This window comes from Pelodiscus sinensis, chromosome 1, assembly GCF_049634645.1.
Source record: "Pelodiscus sinensis isolate JC-2024 chromosome 1, ASM4963464v1, whole genome shotgun sequence".
Classification (NCBI taxonomy): domain Eukaryota; kingdom Metazoa; phylum Chordata; order Testudines; family Trionychidae; genus Pelodiscus; species Pelodiscus sinensis.
The window spans coordinates 266,074,344-266,093,910 of NC_134711.1; the positions used below are offsets into that span (position 1 = coordinate 266,074,344).

At 45.7% G+C, this 19,567-nt stretch overlaps 1 protein-coding gene across 2 annotated transcripts in view; it reads right to left on the reverse strand.

The window, feature by feature from the left end:
• Positions 1–19,299, reverse strand: part of SCEL (sciellin) — a 71,916-nt gene extending 52,617 nt beyond the window's left edge. Inside the window, exons 1-2 of one of the 2 annotated variants that reach the window (XM_006116448.4) lie at positions 18,927–19,299; positions 5,626–5,699 (exon numbers count right to left, since the gene is read on the reverse strand). In XM_006116448.4, the coding sequence (XP_006116510.1) occupies positions 5,626–5,668 (43 nt within the window). In that variant the 5' untranslated portion in view covers positions 5,669–5,699; positions 18,927–19,299. The remainder of the gene's footprint in view (positions 1–5,625; positions 5,700–18,926) is intronic. The other variant, XM_006116447.4, reaches the window with a different exon arrangement.
• Between the last annotated feature and the right edge of the window lie 268 nt (positions 19,300–19,567).

Genomic DNA, 19,567 nt, shown 5'->3' on the forward strand with positions numbered 1-19,567 from the left:
AGCAGATATAACAAAAATCATTCAGATTGAAAGTATATGGTTATACTCGGTGGATGGGTCTACACAGCAAAGTTATTTCGGAATAACGGCTGTTATTCTGAAATAACTATGCGAGCGTCTACACAGCAATTCCATCATTTTGAAATAATTTCGAAATAACAGACAGCTTATTCCAACTTCTGCAAACCTCATCATATATATAGTAGCACATTGTCTGTGAGTCTGTAACGCTGACATACATGGCCACGTCCCCTGGCCGTGTACATCAGCACCCCGCCCCCCTTCCCTCCCTCCGTGGCGGTTCGGCCAGCCCCACGGCCCCCCGAACACCCCTCCTCCCCCGCCAGCGCTGCTTCCCTCCCCCCTTCCTCCGGGCCCCCTCATCCTCCCCTCCAGCCCCACTGCCCCCAATCCCCCCAGCTCTGCTTTCCCCCCCCTTTCCCCTCTCTGCGTGGTGCCCACCCCCCTTCCCCTCCCTCTGTGGCGCGCTGTGGCACTCCCGCCGGGCCCAGCTGAGCCATTTGGGGTCTGCTTGCCACTGCTTGCTCCCCCGCCGGAACCCACACACCACAGAGGGAAGGGAATGGGGGCGGGGCGCCATGGTGGGAGGGAAAGGGGGCGGGGATGACCGGAAGGGGGGTGGGAAGCAGAGCTGGGAGGGATCGGGGGCTGTGGCACTGTAGGGGAGGATGGGGATGTAGGGATAACATATTAATGTATTGAAAATAATTCCTCCAAATGAAAGTGACCCCCCATAATTTGTTCCCCACAACTTAAAGTGTTTAGATTTATTATTAATTATTCTTATTATTATTATTATTATTTGTTAAGATTGTTAAATGTTTAGATTTATTATTATTATTGTCCCTTTAAAATATAATGTATTAGGTCATGTAACTTAGAACTGTTAAAAATATAATCCTATGTAACCAGAAACAGCCCCCCCCCCCCCGCCCCCCGTCTGTGCTCCAGGGCATGCTCAAGTTTGTGCAAGGGGCTGCTTGAAATTAACATTGCAAAGATACATTGTAACAATGCATTGTCAAACCACTAACTCTGCTATGGGAGCCAAGCCCTGTAATTGACTAAGGGCATTGTTACTTAATTGACGCCTGTTCTCTTTAAAACATTGTAACTTTACTCAGCACTCAGAGAATGTTTTAAGCAATACCACCCAGAAACTTTTTGTAACTACAACTCTAATATATGTAAAGTTATTATTATACAAAAACATTGTATGGGAAACATTAAGGAATGTATGTAAGAGAGAGAGAGTGCTTGGATGATAAGTGAATGGTTCTAAGAGGTGCCAGCCTAAGAATACAGCAACAAAGGGCTGAAGAAGGCGTCAGGTGCCAGTGCAACCAAAAGGTGTCAAGTGGAGAAACTGGAGGTCCACCCGATAAGATCACTGATGAGCACCTGGCAGCCACCCTGGAAACATCAGCATAATACAGCAATTTCCATAAACTGGCATAGGAAAAAATTCCTATAAGAACTGAACTAAAAAACTATAAAATCAAAGTCCAAGGTTCTGCTGCCAGCCCACCAGGAGCTTCAAATGCGCATCTAATCAGAACTTCGCTCCCCACTACCATCACTTGTGTACAAAGTACCTGGCCAGTATCCTGTCACAAGCAACTTCCAGGCTGGTAACTATACACAAAACTTGAATAAATAAATGTATAAATGAATGGTTATATATATATATATATATATATACACAAGTGTATAAGGGTTAAGTAGTGTTAGGAATAAGTAGTTAAACAACGTTGTTTGCTTCTATCTTTTCTTTATTTTTTTATTATTATCTTTACAATAAATGTGGCTTTTTGCCTTATCCCCCTCATAAAATCCTGCTTGCTTTTATTTGGTACAACAGGGAGGCCCGGAGGAAGGGGGGAGGGAAGCAGCGCTGGCAGGGCGTATCTGGGGGGCCATGTGGCTGGCTGGCAGGAAGAGGGGATGGGAAGCAGAGCTGGGGGGGGAATCAGGGGCTGTGGGGCTGGACGGGAGGAGGGGGTGGGAAGCAGACCTGGCGAGGGGGGGTTGCAGCACGGACCCCAAACGGCCGCTTGCCGCCACTTGCTCCCCCGGCGGGAGCGCCGCTCAGCTGAGCAGCGCAGGATGCCATAGAGGGAGGGTCCCGGAGGAAGAGGGGAGGGAAGCAGTGCTGGTGGGGGGGAGGTGGGAGGTGTCCGGGGGGCCGTGGGGCTGGCTGGCAGGAAGAGGGGGCGGGAAGCAGAGCTGGGGAGATCGGGGGCCGTGGCACTGGACGGGAGGAGGGGGGCGGGAAGCAGACCTGGTGGGGGGGGTGCAGCTACTGGCCGCAGCCAGACCCCAAATGGCCGCTTGCTCCCCAACCGCGGCCCAGCTGAGTGGCGCTGGCACTGCACCGCTCATCTGAGCCCCGGTGGGACAGGAAAGGGGGCGGGGTGGTGAGGTACACGGACAGGGGGCAGGGCCGTGTACGTCACGGCCCCCGCTTCCTCCTCCTGCCATGGCGCTGAGTGGTGCGCCCCTCAGTTGGGCCACCGTGGGAGAGAAGAGGCGGGGGCGTTGATGTAGACAAAACAAGGACGTCACCAGAAGCAAGGAAATTTTTCCAGGACTCCTTTCATATCGGTAGCATAATCTGAGCAAAGGATTCCTGCAAACCTTTCCAACATATTTAAGGTTCTGCTCTAAAGTCAGTTATATTCTCACATGTCTTCAAAAATCCAGAATTACACATATGCCACTATGCATAAGCACAAGCACTAATGTGGTATTTTCAAGATGCACATCCTTGTATACCCAGGAGAACATCGAAGCTGGTTTGTGGAACATTAATTTCTCTCCAGTGGCATATAATGAAAGTGAAATCACTCTCAAAGTCTATTTAGGATTTTTTAAATCATATTTCTTACTTTAAGTAATCCAATTAACTTGAAATGAAGCCCCATCTCGAGGCAGCAACTAAACAATACGCATTTAATATTTGCTTTTAATACTCAGTTAAAATAGTTTACTGTTAAAGTGTGTTTCTACAGTATTTATGGTCCTATCCATATTAAACTGGAACTATACTGATCAAGCCAAGGATGAAAATTATTAATGTGCTTAATACAGATAGATCTATCTATCTGTATTAAGCATAGTAATTAATCGGGATCCTGAGCAAGGCAGCTTCTGCTAACAGCCCTCCTGCACTTGGGGCTGCCACTGCTGGCGCCCACCACGCTTATATAATTTTTATTCTTCAGCTTATCCTTAGTCCTTGAACAAGTACAACTGGGACAAAAAACAATCCTTAAGGCATGGGCAAAACTCAGTTGCAAGCTTTACACGGTGCCAACCACATGTTGCACCCATTTCAAGCGTGTAACAGTCTGTGCTCCGCAAGAGTTCCTCTTCGAACTCTGTGTAGTGCGCTTCTATGCCAGGGTGGGCAAAAGGACTTACACAGGCCGGATCCATCCTGCCAAACGGGTGAATCTGGCCCATGGAGACCCTGCCACTCCCCCATCCCCAGGCCAATTAGGGCCTGGGGGCGGGGGAGCGCGCAAAGCCTCCTCCCACCCTGCCAGGAGCACTTGGTGCTTTGAAGCGCCACGCGCTGCTCACAGGGTGGGGACAGAGCAGAAGAAGCTATGCGCGCTTCCCCGCCCCAGGTCCTATTTGGCCTAGAGGCGGGGGAGCATGAGAAGTCTCCTTCCACGCCAGGGGCATGGGCACCTCGGAGGAACATGGGAGGGGGCAAAGTCACTCCCTGCCCCCCAGACCAATCCCCCAGACCTGTAAGTATCTTGGCCCCATGCCTTCCTGTGCGGCCAAGGGCCACTTCAAAAATTATTGCCCACCCCTGTTCTATACTAATCCTTATGGCTGCTTTGTGATGATGCAGCAACTAACAGAACCTTATATTTCAATTATTAAAAATGGCAGTATAAAGATGTGTGCTTCAAGTCAAGGTAAACATTTTAATTAGGGTTGCGAATTAAAATTAACTTAAGTATTTACAGATTAAATTGATTAAATAAACAAAACAAATCAAAATACATTAACTTGATTAAAAATAATCACGATTAATCACAGTTTTAATCAGACTGTTCGCCAAAAATAGAATATATGATTGAAATTTATTGTAAATAGTTTTGGATATTTTTCTATATTTTCAAATATATTAATTTAAATTAAACACTGAATACAAAGTATACATGGTTACACTGTTTTGGTTTTGAGTACAGTTATGTACCAAAAAAAATCTACATTTATAGATAAATTGTATTACTATAATTGTATGACGTGAAAAGACTGTTTCTTCCATGTATCTTTTTTAAAGTGCAAATTGTATTCTGTGCTATAACTGAAATCAAAATATTTTACAATAGAGAAAACATGCACAAATATTTAAATATATGGTGTTTAAAACTGCAATTCATGAAGATTTCTTTAAAAATCCCACAATTAATCATCATCAATTTTTTAAAATTGTTTGACAGTCCTAATTTTAATAGATCAGATCAAGTAAGAAGCTTGTTTAGTCTTTGCTTGTCTTGGAGCTGGTTGAACAAAACCTTTTCAGGGCTTCTGAAATGTTCAGCTATAAGTCTTTCCAGGGCTGGTTCCTGATCCTGCTTCCAATGTTGTCAGTGGTAAGATTGTCACTGACTTCCATTTTCATATTTCTCCTTTCTGAGGCATTATTACAGACAGGGTTGACAATAGCAATAATCTTGCTTGATAACAACCAGTGAATTATATTTCCTTTCCCTCTGCCCTATCTTCCCATGTTTTCTTTCGCTAAGTCTCCTTCTCCAAAAATCTGAAATTACAGGTTGCACTGGAGAGAAGGACAGAGTAGCAAGGAAGTCAGCCTGCTCCTCTCTGCAAAGGCTTCTCTGCTCACACTGCCTGTTTTCTCTGCTTCCCTTTGCAGTTGTTGAGCATGCTCCTTGGTCTCCAGGGTAACCACAGGCACTAATCCAAGCAAAATCCAAGCTCTACTCTTGCTGTTTCCCTCCCGCATTCTTCCCTTGTGTGGTGCTGCCATTCCCAGAGCTTCAGCTAGAATGAAAGTGCTGATAAGGATCAAGCCGCACTGCTGCCTCCCCCTCTCAAACCAGTCCGTGCATGTATTGCCTAATCCAATAACTAGACTGCCATTCTTCCTGGGTGTGCAGTACAGGCAGTCCCCAGGTTACATGGATCCGACTTACATCGGATCCCTACTTACAAACGGGGTGAGGCAACCCCGCACTAGCTACTTCCCCCCAGCAGACCAGGAAGACGCGGAGCAGCTTTTCTCAGCAGACACCTCAGCTTGAGAATAAAGGACTGAGGGAAGTGAGGTGTGGGAGAATAAAACTGAGCTCTGGAGAAATGTTTGGCTGGAGTTTCCCCTACAATATGTACCAGTTCCGACTTGCATACAAATTCAACTTAAGAACAAACCTACAGTCTCTATCTTGTACGTAACCCGGGGACTGCCTGTATACAGTCTGATTTGAAACCATGTTGAGGTAAATCCACCGTGACACTAGGCTTAGGTTCACATACTGCACATATGCAATGAAAAGAGTTCATTTCCTCCCCCAGCCCCCCATGCTTTAAATCCCCTGAAAGTAACAGCATCAACATTACCACTTTGATTAGTGGATGATTTTCCTATGGTGAAGGTCGACATTTTATTGAGGTTATGTATCCTCCTTTGGGATCTAAAAGAAAAAAAAACATTGAACAATCTCACCATAGTGTTCTTAAGAATTAGTGACAATGACAGTTTGTCATCTTCATCAACACGGGATCTGCTTAGGTTTGGAAATATATAACAGAGCACAACAGATTTCAGAAGAGTCTGACGCAACTTGATTCACAAAGGGCCTGATCCAACTGTCACTCAAAAATCAGTGGAAAGGTGTTAGTTTAGCTCAAGTGAAAGTAGGACGAGGCCCTAAAGCAGGGGTGGGCAATTATTTCTGAAGGGTGGCCACTTCATAAATTTCGGAAGTGGCCCCAGACCGACCCGGAAGGGGCGGGGCCTTGGGCGGCAGTGGTTTGGTTGGGAGCTACCCTATCAGGAGCTTTGCTTGACTTGTGGTCCCTCCCCCCTGACTTCTGGCCAATGGAAGGGACCTAGAGCACATGAGAGGGTGCTGGGGACTAGCCTCCTCCCAGAGGTGTCTGGGGTGGAGGTTTAGAATTCCCATAACGTGGCTGGCAGCTCCTGTCCCCTGCTCTAACTACTTGCCCTGCAGCCACCTGGCAAGCACATGCCCTTTGAAAAGAAGCAGTTGAAAGGGTTCACACCTCCCGGGCAGCTCCCAGGCACTGGGCCAGTGGGATCGAGAGCTGCGAGCCCTTTCAATTGCTTCTGTTTAAAGGGCTTGTGCCTGCTGGGTGGCTGCCAGGCAACGCAGCCATCCAGTAGGCGTGAGCCCCTTAAATAGAAGCAAATAAAAAGGCTCTCATGTCTCTAGCTCCCAGACAGTGAGTTGAGGGCAGGGCCTGGAACTGCCTCACAGGCTGAATCAAAGCCCTAGGCAGGCTGGATCCAGCCTGCTAAGAGGCTTTTGCCCATGATTGAGGTAAAACTCCTTATCAAATAAATGTTGAGGAAAATTTAGAAATGTTTTGAATGATGAAACTTTGCTGTGACTTCAAGAGCTTTAGTGCATTGCAGTATTAGTCGCTAAAATTTAGATGCATCTTAATAAAGAATCACTATAAATCAGAACCTAATCAAGAAATACTTGAGATCTTCTAGGAGACAAGAAAGCCTTTCATAGTCAGTTACATCAGTAGAATTTGAACTGTTCAAACCTTAATACATGAATTCATACAAACAAACAGAAATCAAATCTGAAATGGGCTTCTGCAAATACTTAAAATTAACTCGTTTTCTAGCTCAACCAGCTGTAGAGCGAAAAATAGGATGCGTGTCTCAAAGGAGAAGGGTTCATAGCATATTTGGATATACTGGGTATTAGTATGGTGTTAGTGGGGGTCAGGGTAGTATATGCAGGAGGATTTGGATGCTGGAGGAGAGAGGAAAACTGTCATTCCCATCTGTTACTACATGTTCTATATTTTGAGGTTTTGGATTGTTTTTCTTCCTCCTCTGTTTTTGATGTAGCCTTTACTATTTTCCTCTCTCCTCTCCCACTCTCATATTTATGATCCTTTCCTCATTCTCTCTCTGCATATCACATTCCTTTACTCTCTCAGGGTATGTCTATACTACAAAGTTAGTTCAAACTAACGGACGTTAGTTCGAACTAACTTTCATAGGTGCTACACTAGCGCTTCGTTAGTTCGAATTTAATTCGAACTAACGGAGCGCTTAGTTCGAACTAGGTAATCCTCATTCCACGAGGATTAAGCCTAGTTCGAACTAGCTAGTTCGAATTAAGGGGTGTGTAGCCCCTTAATTCAAACTAGTGGGAGGCTAGCCCTCCCCAGGTTTCCCTGGTGGCCACTCTGGCCAACACCAGGGAAACTCGTCTGCCCCCCTCCCGGCCCCGGACCCCTTAAAGGGGCACGGGCTGGCTACGGTGCCCGTGCCAGGTGCAATCCTGCCAGCACCCAGCCAGCAGACCCTGCACCTGGCACGGATCGAGCCACCCACCCGATGCCCCCCAGCCCTCCCCCTCTTCCCGGGACCAGGCTGGCGGCTCCTGGGAGCTTACCCGGGACGGCAAGAGGCAGGCACCCGCCTGGGCTAGTGCGGACATCGTGGACCTCGTCCATGATCTCCGCACTAGGCACAGGAAAGTGGCCGGCTAGGGCAGGAGAGCTGCCAGCCTGGCCACCCAGGAGCAGGTGTGCAAGAGAATCAAGGGGGTCCACTGAGACCCCCGACCCTGAGCCCTGAGCTTACAATGGCCGTCCTGGGTCAGACCAAAGGTCCATCTAGCCCAGTAGCCTGTCTGCCGACAGCGGCCAACCCTAGGAACTCTGGAGGGGATGGACTGAAGACAGTGACCAAGCCATTTGTCTCATGCCATCCCTCTCCAGCCTTCCACAAACCTTGGGCAGGGACACCACTCCTACCCCCTGGCTAATACCACTCCATGGACCCAACCTCCATGACTTGATCTCACTTCCCTTTAAACTCTGTTCCAGTTCTAGCCTTCACAGCCTCCTGCAGCAAGGAGTTCCACAGGTTGACTCTTTGCTTTGTGAAGAAGAACTTTCTGTTACTAGTTTGAAGCCTGCTACCCATTCCTTTCCTTTGGTGTCCTCTAGTCCTTCTTTATGGGAACTAATGAAGAACTTTTCTTGATGCACCGTCTCCACCCAACTCCTGCTTTTAGAGACCTCTATCCTGTCCCCCCTCCATCTCCTCTTTTCTAAGCTGAAAAGTCCCAGTCTCGTTAGCCTCTCTTCATATGGGACCTGTTCCCAACCCCTGATCATTTTAGTTGCCCTCCCCTCTCCCACCTCCTTTTCCCAGTCTCCCCCAGTTTTGTTCAATAAAGACAGATTCCATTTTGGAAGACACGTTATCTTTATTTTGTACATCAAGAAGAGGGGCTAGGGAAGGGTAAGTGGAAGGAGATGAGGGAGGAATGGGGCACGAGCCCCCGATGGGGAGGACTGGTCTGGCTCTGCGGGCTTCTGGGGGTGGAAGCTCTCCTACAGCCCCCCAATTGTCCCCTCTCCCCAGATGGCAGCCTGCGGCAAATGCAGCCAGTCTGATGGCCGAGTGCTGTGATGTGCCCAGTGTGGGTAGTCCGGGCACTCCAAGCCAGGACTGCTTTGTAAGCGGGGCACCCCTGAGAACTGTCTGTCCGGGGTGGGGGTCGGGACCCTTTAAGCACAGCCCTCAGCTAGCCTGAGACAGCATCTCCAGCTTACCCGGGACCGCAAGAGGTGGCTCTAAGTCCTCCTCTGATGCCCTGCCGGCACTGCTTCCGGCCATCCTTAACCCTGGTTCAGAGTCCACTTAATGTGGACATGCTAGTTCGAATTAGCAAAACGCTAATTCGAACTAGTTTTTTAGTCTGGATCCGTTAGTTCGAATTAGCTTAGTTCGAATTAACTAATTCGAACTAAGTTAGTTCGAATTAATGTTGTAGTGTAGACGTACCCTCAGTCCTTTGTCTTCCCCTGGATTCCTTCCATTCTGTGTACCTGATCCATCACTTTCTTATGCTAGTTTTACACAGATGTAAGCGGACAGTGAATCAGGACCTATATGCAGAGAGGCTGTTTCCTGAAAGACTTTATATTAGAGGGCTGGGTGGCAACATATTAGGACAGATCTAGGATAATCCCTAAGGGTAGGTCTTCACAGCTGTTGGGAGCATGTCTCATAGCTCAGGTCAACCCCAACGCACTAGTGGGGCTCTCAGTAAAAATAGCTGTTAAGACATTGCACTGACATTATGACTTGGACTGAAGCTCAGGCTCTAAAGTTCACCCCACTCCTAGCTCCAGCCCAAGCCAGACTGTTCACATTGTTATTTGCAGCCCAGTAGCCTGAGTCTCTCTGCCCAGACTGCAAAACATGCTCCCAATAGCTGTGCGCACATACCCTCTTGTGCCAGTGCTTTTTTTGTGACAATGCAGCTCGGAATGCGTACTGTCACCTGTTTTCCCAACACATAGTAAAGGAATGGTATTTCTACCTGCACTTACTGGCACCTGTTTTCCTGGTGCTGCTTGTCTCCTGACAGAAGCCTGCTCAGGAAACAAGGCAGGTTTTTTTCCCGGCATGGCATTTTGGCTCTTAAAGGGGATGCGATCGCATTTTTTTGCTCAACAACTCTTTTCCTCTTTTTTCCCCCTTCCTCAACATGTTTGAGCCTGGAGTACCCGCACCTTTTTTCTTACAAAAAAAAAAGCACTGTCTGGTGCCATCCACTGCCCTGCAGTTACTTCAAGTGTCCAGTTTGCTAGAGCTTACAAGAACCAGGACAAAGTGGTCGTCTGTAAGAATGACACAGAATTTCCCTGAAAACAGTGATTGATATACAGTTACCATATTTATTTATACAACCTGAGTTTGATGTGATTGGACAACCATGACGATGGCACTCTGGGTGAATTTGCATATTGGTGCCTCTGGCCCCATAGCCACGGTGGCCTCCCCCCCATTACTCCGGGTCCACCTTAAGCTCCCAAGGCCTCCCACCCTCCCTTCCCCCCAGACCCTGCACCTCCCTCCTGTGCCCTAACCCCTGCACTGTGCCCCCTTTGCTCCTAATGCCTGCAACTCCTTCCAGTGCCCCAGCCCCAAGACCCCCTCCTGCACCCACCCCTGCACTGTGCCTCATGGGGAAACTGGCCCACCAGGATACACATAGCAGCTTGGCATTGCTACTTGCTCCCATACTGGACTGCTCCTTCACCCCAAGCAGCCCAGGGATGCACCAGGAAAGGGACAGAGCACAGCTCTGAAGCCTCAGCACCATCCAGGTGGGGAAGTGACCTGAATGCAGGGAGCCCTGGTGTTGTGTGTTGGCAAGGGAGAGTGAGAGAAAGAGAGGGACAGAGTGTGCACGCCTGAGTATATGAGCGTGCTGTCTCTTTAAGAGAGCAGTCAGGGTCGGGAGCTTATAGTCTTGTGTTCAGACTCAGGCTACTGAGAGTGGTTCCAGCCCAGGCCTCCAGAGAGGAAGCAGCACATCAGACCCCCCCCACAGGATGGTGCCAGTCCAGAGTGATTAAGGTGGCTCTGAGGAGAAAGAGGGGGGAGCAGGAACAGCAGTGGCGGCACATGTGGAGCAGGGTGGAGGTGCTCTCGCTTCTACAGTTGGTCATCCATTTGTCTCCTGCAGCGCTGGGTCTCTCTGCACCCCCAGCGCTGCTGCTCCTCTGCCTGCTTGCTACTCTGTCAGCCCCCCATCTCTCTTGCAGGTCAGACAGGAATTCAAATTTTGCTCATGGCGCTCCCTTTGGCAAGCCACCATTGGCAGGGGCCCTCAGAGCCCACCCCAAAGCCAGCCGTGATGAACAACAACACAATGCAGAGAGGGATGTGAGAATGTCAGGCAAGCGTTGGGATGAGAGACAGGAAGAGACTTGGGGATGGGGATATAGGTGGTAAATGACAAAAAGTTCTGCAAGCTTGCCTAAACAAAATACTTAGAACAGCCCTGACAGTATATTATTTAAAACTCATGAAAACTAGTCCTGACAAGGAGAACTGCATTTTTACTTTTTAAGCTGAGTTTTTCCAAGTCATTCTGTGAAAATTCTTAAGATTCCTGGCACTCCTCAATAATAATCAGAACAGCCAATACCCTGATTAAAGCAAATAGAAATATTTAACAAGGTCGTTGTAAAGACAAAAATCAGATATGAGCTAAAAAAAATCTTCAAAACAGTCTTATACTAGCTCACAATTTAATAAAGAATTAAATTTCACTAAAAGCACTTTCCTCTTTTGACTACTATGTTGGTTCAAAGCACTCAGTGGTACTGTGTAATCTACAAAATATGTGATTGCATTATTTGGTACCCACCTCATAAAAATATGTTCAAGGCTATAGTAAACCTGTCTGATACTGTAACATCTTATAAAAATATCCTTTACAAATTCTGCTGACAAATTTTAATCAAAGATATCTGAATTTTTCCTAGGAACGTCTGTGTAAGTTACCATGCAAGTGCCTCTGGTTAGCAATGAGTTTTGTCACATAAGTTAGGGTACCTAACTTGCTATAATCACATGAGAAGCAAGAACACAAGATAGGACCTGATTTAAAAAAAATTGCAAAGGCAATATTTGACAATCTATTGCTTTTCATTGCATCTCCTCCCTGAATAATAAGAGTAGGTTTGCTTGTAAAACTTGTCAAAATGTCAGTCAACCATGGTGATGCTTTATCTAGGATAGCCCAGCAATTTCTGACTTCATGACTTCACAGCTGTTTCTGACTTCACAACTTCACAAATGTTTTAACATAAACACTAAAAACAAAAAAAGTTGATGGCCACATCCTACCCCATGTCCCTGTAGTGAGAAGTTGCTAGCCCATAGCCATGTTGGAGTCTTGCATTTACCACAGGCTCAGGTAGTTACAGAATCTTTGAGATAGCTTGATCTCCTCAACAGACCACCACACTGGTCATAAAAAGGCTAGAGATCACTGCTGTACTGCCTGCTTTCTTTGATTATTTTCCATCTCCTCTGTGAAGTATCCCTGTCCTAGCTGCAATAGATAGCAGGGTTTTGGTCCTTCATCCAATCAAGGAGACTGTTTTGCCCCCCTGTGATGGCATGCTATTGAGGGCCAAAAACACAAAGAAGGAGTATAAATACAGAAGAAATATCCTGGTGTAACAATCTTTTACCTGATTCCATTTTACCATTACTCTTTCGGCATGCTAGAGAGGAGTTATAGTGGCCAAAATCCCATAAGAATTCAAATGCCCTGAATTCTTCAAAGGAAAATTAGGGCCTGTTGTCAGTGACAGAAGTGTCCAGAATGCCATATCTTGCCAAGTGGGCTTTCAGTTGGCCAGTCACTGTCTTGCTTCTGTTAATCAGGCAGGGTATTGACCTCCCAGAAGTTTAAGTAGACTCCACTGTAATCAAGCACTAGTTTTCCTTAAAGGTAAAGAAGCCTGCTCCCACCTTTTCCCGTGCCTGAGTGGGCAACTCACCTGATGCTATAGTCTCTTTCTACTAGTGGTTATCGCATAACTGGCAGGTGTCACACCTGTCTAACAAGCCCATTTGTGTTTTCATTCATTACCAGTAAACACTCTTTCAAGCCCACCTAAAACAGATGTTAATCCTCAAATGGGAGGCATGTATCTTTTCCATGACACCCTTATGTAATGAGGCAAGACAAACAACTCTCCGCCCTTCAAATATGATTCCATTCTCAAACTCAGCTCATGTTTAGTTTGAAAGTATGGTGTTGGTCCTACCGGAACTTGGCTTTTGTCTTCTGGCCACCTTTGTAAACGGCCCCTGCTTCTTCCTGCCCCTGCACCACCCCATTCCATTCCCAATGCATCTCTTCTCCCAACCCCTCCCCTGAATTAAGTGACCCGGGGGACTACCTGGGGGGGGCATGGCAGTGGGTGGCAGCAGGGATTGGACCATCGACACTCACCATGGCAGTGTGAGCTGAAGCGAAGCAGCCACCTGCTCCTCCCTTCTGCTCCCCTGAGCCATGCATCACTCCAGGGAGCAGAGCGGACTGCAGCCAGGGTGGGGTCCAGGTCTCTCTGCTTGCCACCATCGCAGTGAAGTGGAGCGCAGCAGGCTAGGAGACAGGTGGCAGAGCAAAGCAGCTGCTGGGATGTTCTGCTTTTTGTGGCTCCATGGTGAATATAAGGGACCTGACCCCTGGTCCTACCCCACACCAGGCCCTGAAGGTAATTCCCCAGGCCTACCTGCAGGCCTGGTTCATAGGACTAGTGAGGCAGCTGTCATTGGGCTTCCAAAAACATTGTGTCTGGGGCAGCTACCCTGAACCATACTATGGACGGGACAGTTCTACTCATACTATCATTTTCTTGACTGCCTGTAGTTGGATGTCCTTTTCCAGAGCCTCTTTTATTTCTACCAGCTTTGTGTTGAAACTGAGAGTTAGTGGGAGCTGGCATGTTAATGAATTCAGTGCCCTGTTCCCCTTCCTCCAACTCACTCATGATGAGTATATATGCCCTATTCAAGCTGTCAGCTAAGACTAATAACTGTACCTGACATTAAAGGTGCATCAACATGTGCTGCAATCTCACCAAGAAAGAGTTTTGCTATGATTGTCTCCAGGAATTTGTACTTTGATTCCGTTATTACTAGGTACTAATACAAAAGTACTAATATAATTGCTCCAAATACCACAGCCAGGAGCTCTTTCTCTATTTGGGTGTGCCCAGCAATCTGTCTTCCGGGAACTATTGTACTTCTAATATTCCAGCTTTCTCAAGAGCTTTAAAACTTTGCTCTTAAAGTAATAAAGGAGACAGGTAATTATTCTCTGCTTTGTCCAAAATGTGGTATTCCCCAGTGGCAATATTCAGCTCTAGACTAATATGACTTTCCCATACCTTGTGACCAGAGGAGGAAACTGGACATTTATTCCATTAGAAATCCAAGCAATCCTGTTCTTGCCCTGTGATGTAAGGATTTGGTTTGCTCTTTTTCCCCTCTTTTCCTTTCCATATTTACTGTTTCTAAAGTAGGTCACATTCGAATATTATTTGTTATCAGGTATATCTAGAACTATTCAGGTCCTTAACTGCAGCCATATTCATGGGCTCCAGCAGAATGAAAATACCTTCAGTTTGCTTTTCCTGATAAAGCAGGAGGTTTTCTTCAGATTCTGTTACACCATGAGTATTTTATTTTTATTTTATTTATATTTATTTTTGCATTTTTTTTAAATCAAACTCTGTCAGACCACAGTGGCACCTAATAAACCCCTGACATACAATCATAGAATACTACAACTGGAAGGAACCTTGGGAGGCCTCTTGCTGCGGCTCTGCAATAATACTTTCCTTACAGAGCCGCAGCAAGGGTAGATCCCAGGACTGGCGCAAGCCAAGACTGAACCGGGCTGCCTGCCTCCGGCTCTTAGATTAATTTTAATACAGAGCTGCAGCAGGAGATAACTCCCGGGACCTGGCGCAAGCCGGTACTGAGCCAGGCTACTGGCCAACCCTCTAAAAAAATCTACTGGCTGAGCTGCGGGGGAAGGGGACGAGGGATGTGTATAGTTGGTAGCATTAACCAATAAGCTTTCACTTATCAATTCATTGTTTAACCAACTACATCTCTATTGGAGAGGAAGCTTATTTTCACAACTGCATGCTGAACAGACAGGAAGTTTACACTACAAGAGGTAGGAAGGAAGCTATGATTAGAATTTTTCTAAATTTTTTTAACAAACTTTTTCTATTGAAGCCAAACTGTTTTGCAGCAATTGATTGGTTCTGATGAAATTTTTTTCAGGAAAGTTTCTCGGACCCAGATGGAATTTCTGGTCAAAAAACAGATGAGAATGCAAGCAAGCCATATCCCACCATAGCAAGAAGCAGGGTGGCTATGAGGTGAACCTAGGATCAAGTCCCTGTTCCAAGTGGAGCAGAATCTGGGTCTCCAGTCTCCCATTCCTAGCTGCCAGACTGTTGTAGGGTGGAGAGTGAAGCCAGAAAGTTTTTCATAAAGTGAAATAGTTTTCCATCTGGTCCTGGTTGTGATATATTATTCTGCATGCAAAGAAATGTTATTAAGACGTTTAGAAACAGGGATCTGTCCAGGTTATTATATCGCACGACAGTATCTAAGCAAGTGGAATGGAGAGGACAGGATGAGTTGCACATTTTCTGGTGCTTTATCCAGCCTACATTTAAATGCATCCAGCAATGGGGATTTCACTACTTCCCTTAATAACCTACACCAGTCTAATTCATCTCAACATTAGGAAGTTCTTCCTAATTTATGGTCTATGCCAGGGCTACTCAACACACAGTCCATGGGCTGCATGCGGCCCATGGTGTGATTTGGGTTTATGTGGGGCTCAACATGAGGCCTGCGAGTGGGATCCTTTGAACATGGCCTCCACTGGGAACACGCTCCACAACGGTGAGGTGCCTCCCAGACAGGATGAACACTAAAAAATGCAAGCGGGTGGGCTGGCTGGAACAGATGGGTACAGGGTGTCACCGTTTCTAGCTCTCAGGGAGGAGGTGCTGGAAACACCAGGGCATTGTGAGAAGTGCTTTGTATTAGTGCCCGTCAATGTGAAAGAAGCTATTTGCATATATTTGCATGTATATGCAGCCTCTATTAAGTTATGGCCCTCAGCATGTGCTTGAGTATCACTGTGGCCCCCGGGGCTTCCAAAGTTGAGTAGCCCTGGTCTATGTTTTCCCTATTTTAACTTATCACACTGGTTTTTTTGCTTAAGTTCAAGAGACATTTTAGTTGTAAAAATCTCCTTTGGTAGATGTTTTGTTCTCTGGAAAAAGCTATGAATTCTGTACTGCAAGGCTTATTGTTTACTTGTAAAATATGACCAGTTGAAGCTGACATTTTAAATGAAAAACACATGTAGCCCTAATTAATTCCAATTTTTAAAAAAAAACAACTACAGTATTTCATTAACATTTTCCCATCATTTGTTGACCTAGTCAGTCAGATCAGGTCAGATTATGTTCTCCCTCCTTTCCCATGAAAATAACATGGTTTATGAGTATGTGTTAGTGAGTAGTAACCATCAGCTCTACTAGAAGCTCATTTCAACCTAAACTGTATTTCTTCCCCTGCTAACATATATATCTCTTGTTTGAGATTTTCAGGCTCTATGAAGTAAGCATTATGGACAAATAATTGTCATTTGGAAATTTCAGTCTAACATTTGAAGTCATACTGATAACTTGCCACTGACTTCCATGAGTCCAGAATTTCACCCCTTGCCTAGACACAAAATCTGTACTACCCAGCAGTATATTCTTATTTGTTATTTCTATTGTGATGGTGGTCTGATACCCCATCAAGAGTGGCATCCCTTGTGCTAGTGGTCCTTACTAATGAAGCCTCAAGTCAAATGTGTAATTATGTTTTCAGTCCTTTGTTTCCCTTCCCGATTGAAGGATGGGCCTCTTCCTTCCTCCCTCCTTCCCTCATGCCAGCTTTATCCAACACAGCAACAGTGGTGCCACCTCTGTCTCGTTCTAAAGCTAGTTCTTTTGGCAATAAGAATGGAAACATTTCTCCTTACCTTAGGCAGACTACTAGCTTTTCAGCTGGGATCCTACACAAGAAAAGCGAATGCATTTTCCCCAATCTATTACCAAATCAACACCCTGCTTTAAATTCTGAAGTGAAAGCAAAAGGAGTAGAAGTACAGGTTGTACCTCCCATGATCGGGACTCCCTCGTCCGGCAACATCCGTGGTTTGGCATGGAGCACAGATGTTCCTGGACCACAGAGCCAAGGAAGAGGGAGGTCTAGCAGTGGTGTAGAGTGCCTTAAGGGGCACTGACGACTCAGCCAGGAGCCCCAGTGTGTGGAGTCGGGAGAGGGGAGGACAGATGGCATGACAGGGAGTTCTGACCCCAGCGGAGCTCCCTGGCCCGAGCAGCTGGGAAGCTCTAGCATGGCCATAGCCATGGACCTCCGTCCCAAGTTAGGGAGCTCTGGCCCCAGCCCCGGCTGCAGAGCTCCAGCCCCAGTTGTGTAGCTAGGTGGCTGCAGAGCTCTGCCCCGGCTGCACTGGCTGTGGCACTCTGGCCCCAGCAGTAGTGGGGCTGGGGAGAGCCCTGGGGGGCTGGGGCAGTAGCAGGGGCAGGCAGGAGCCCTAGCCTTGTAGCAGCATGGGCCAGAAGGGAAGGAACCTTCCATGGTCCAGTAAATCCCCTCGTTTGGAACTAGTCAGGTCCCAAGGGTGCCAGACCAGCAAGGTCCAACCTGTAGGGTAATTCAGTTGCTTGACAAATAAACAAACCCAACCAAATTCTCATTTACCCTCTCGAAACTCTTGAGTTGAGAAACTGACTCAGTTTTTTAATCCCAAATTGAAGTTTATTTAGCAAGAGCTGACTGTTTTAAGTATCCTTTATTGGGAGACACATTTTCAAGTAACCACACACACTTTACACAAAGTTAAAAAGAAAATTGCTCCCAGGCTGAACATTTCTTCTCAAGTTTCATGGGCTATAGCAGGGATGGGGAACATTTTTGAGATGGAGGCCACTGACCCACAGAAAAATTAGTTGGGGGCTGCACACAAGTGAGAAAAAATCAAAAAACCCTCAGTGATGTGGGGGTCACTCACTCCCCATATTCCCCTTGCACACTGAAGTCTAGGTGGAGCCAGCCTACTAGATTTTTTGTGATCCAGACTCGGCGGGGGGGTGGGGGTACCAGCACCATCTCCTCAATGCTAGGTGGGGGGCCCTGAGCCTTGGGGGCTGGATCCAGTTTTTAAAAAATGGTCCATGTACTTTACATGCTATTTTAACATTTGCACTGGGCTGAAGAGTTGCACATAAGAAAGGTTATTAATATCCATATCTCTGAATTACAGGAAAAATTACAAGTTAAAAGGGAAAAAAGTTTAGCCAATGAGCATACAAATGCAAGACGGAAATAAATTGTCAATTCACAGCACAGAGAGCTACCAAAACTGGTTTTTCAGGACATGGGTGGAGAAGATTCTGTTTTGAAAGTAGTTAAGCTTTGAAATTGTCAGTACTACAAAAATCACCTACAAAATCAGAACTCTGATTTTTATGCACCTTGTTTTCCCTTACAAGTATATGAAAGATTAATTTTAAAATAATTCTCTCATACAGAGTACAGAGCGGATTTGTTTTCAGTTAAAAAACTTTTATTGCAACCTCTAGTTTCTACAGCCTTAATGTCCCATAAGTATATGTTTTATTTTATGATGTACTAAAATTAATGTCTTGGATCAAAACAGTCATGTTTTACTATTTTATGCATATTTTGAAATTATGTTAGTATCTTCTAGATACTTTACTGGTGATTTAACCCCTAAAAGGCTAACTACTGATAGGGTTTTCAGCATTCACCATAAGGCAACTTCAGGTAAATGAGACTTTTATTTTATCATGTTTCTTGTGATATTTAAAAAAGAAATGCCACAGAAATTATAAAGATACCACAGAACACAGGAAAAATACCAATAAAACACCTCTAATTGAAAAGGAGATGTGTGTCCAGTTTGTTATTTGAAAAATAAAAAATATAATTAAATAAATTCAGTCAGAGAAGCAAGATAACAAATGATAATGTATAACGTAATGCACACATTTTGGCCAAGATTTCTAAAGGTCTGCGGTGATTTTGAGTTCCCAGCTTGAGACACCATAAAGATGCTTAACTTTCACAGTCATTTCTGAAAAATGAGGCACTTTTAAGCCGCAAAAATTGGGCACTCAAATATCACTGCACATTTGAAAATCTTCCACTTGAAACATACAGTATAGTTTTTAAAAGTAAGGCTTACCTCTATATAATTAATAAGTACTCTGCAGCTGGCCGACTGCAATGATTGATGGTCACCTGGAAACTGAGGGGTAGTTACAGTTTACGGAGAGCAGTATCACACTCCATCTGACTGAAAAGCTCGAGGTTTCTCCTTCAGAGGCTGAGTCACTTATGGAGGAGGTGGGAGGTGTGGAAAAGGGTGTCACCTAGTACAAATACTAATTCCATTAAAAATACCTTTGAGATTGCTGTACTCCAGTACTTGCTGTATTCTTTTCATAAAGCAGGGCTGGGTTTCACAAAGTAAAAATGCTTTAATGGATCCAAAATTAGCACCTTAGGCCATTGATACCTATATAGCACACAAGGTTTAGTTTGGATTCTCCACACAAATAAAAGGTCTGTGGGCAATGGGCCTCTCTCTCAAATAGAGGATTTAATGAAAGCAATGCACATATTCACATGCAAGAAATATGCAAGGAAGGACCATCTTTCATCAAGGAAAGGTCTCAGAAATGTTATGTGAGGAATGTAAACTGGAATCTGACACACTAAATACTGGTCTCATTTTTTATGTTAGGAGAAAAAAAACACATACCAAGAAAAACAACTCACACCAGAATCTGTTGCAAATTCCTGCCATCCGGGTGAATTTGTATT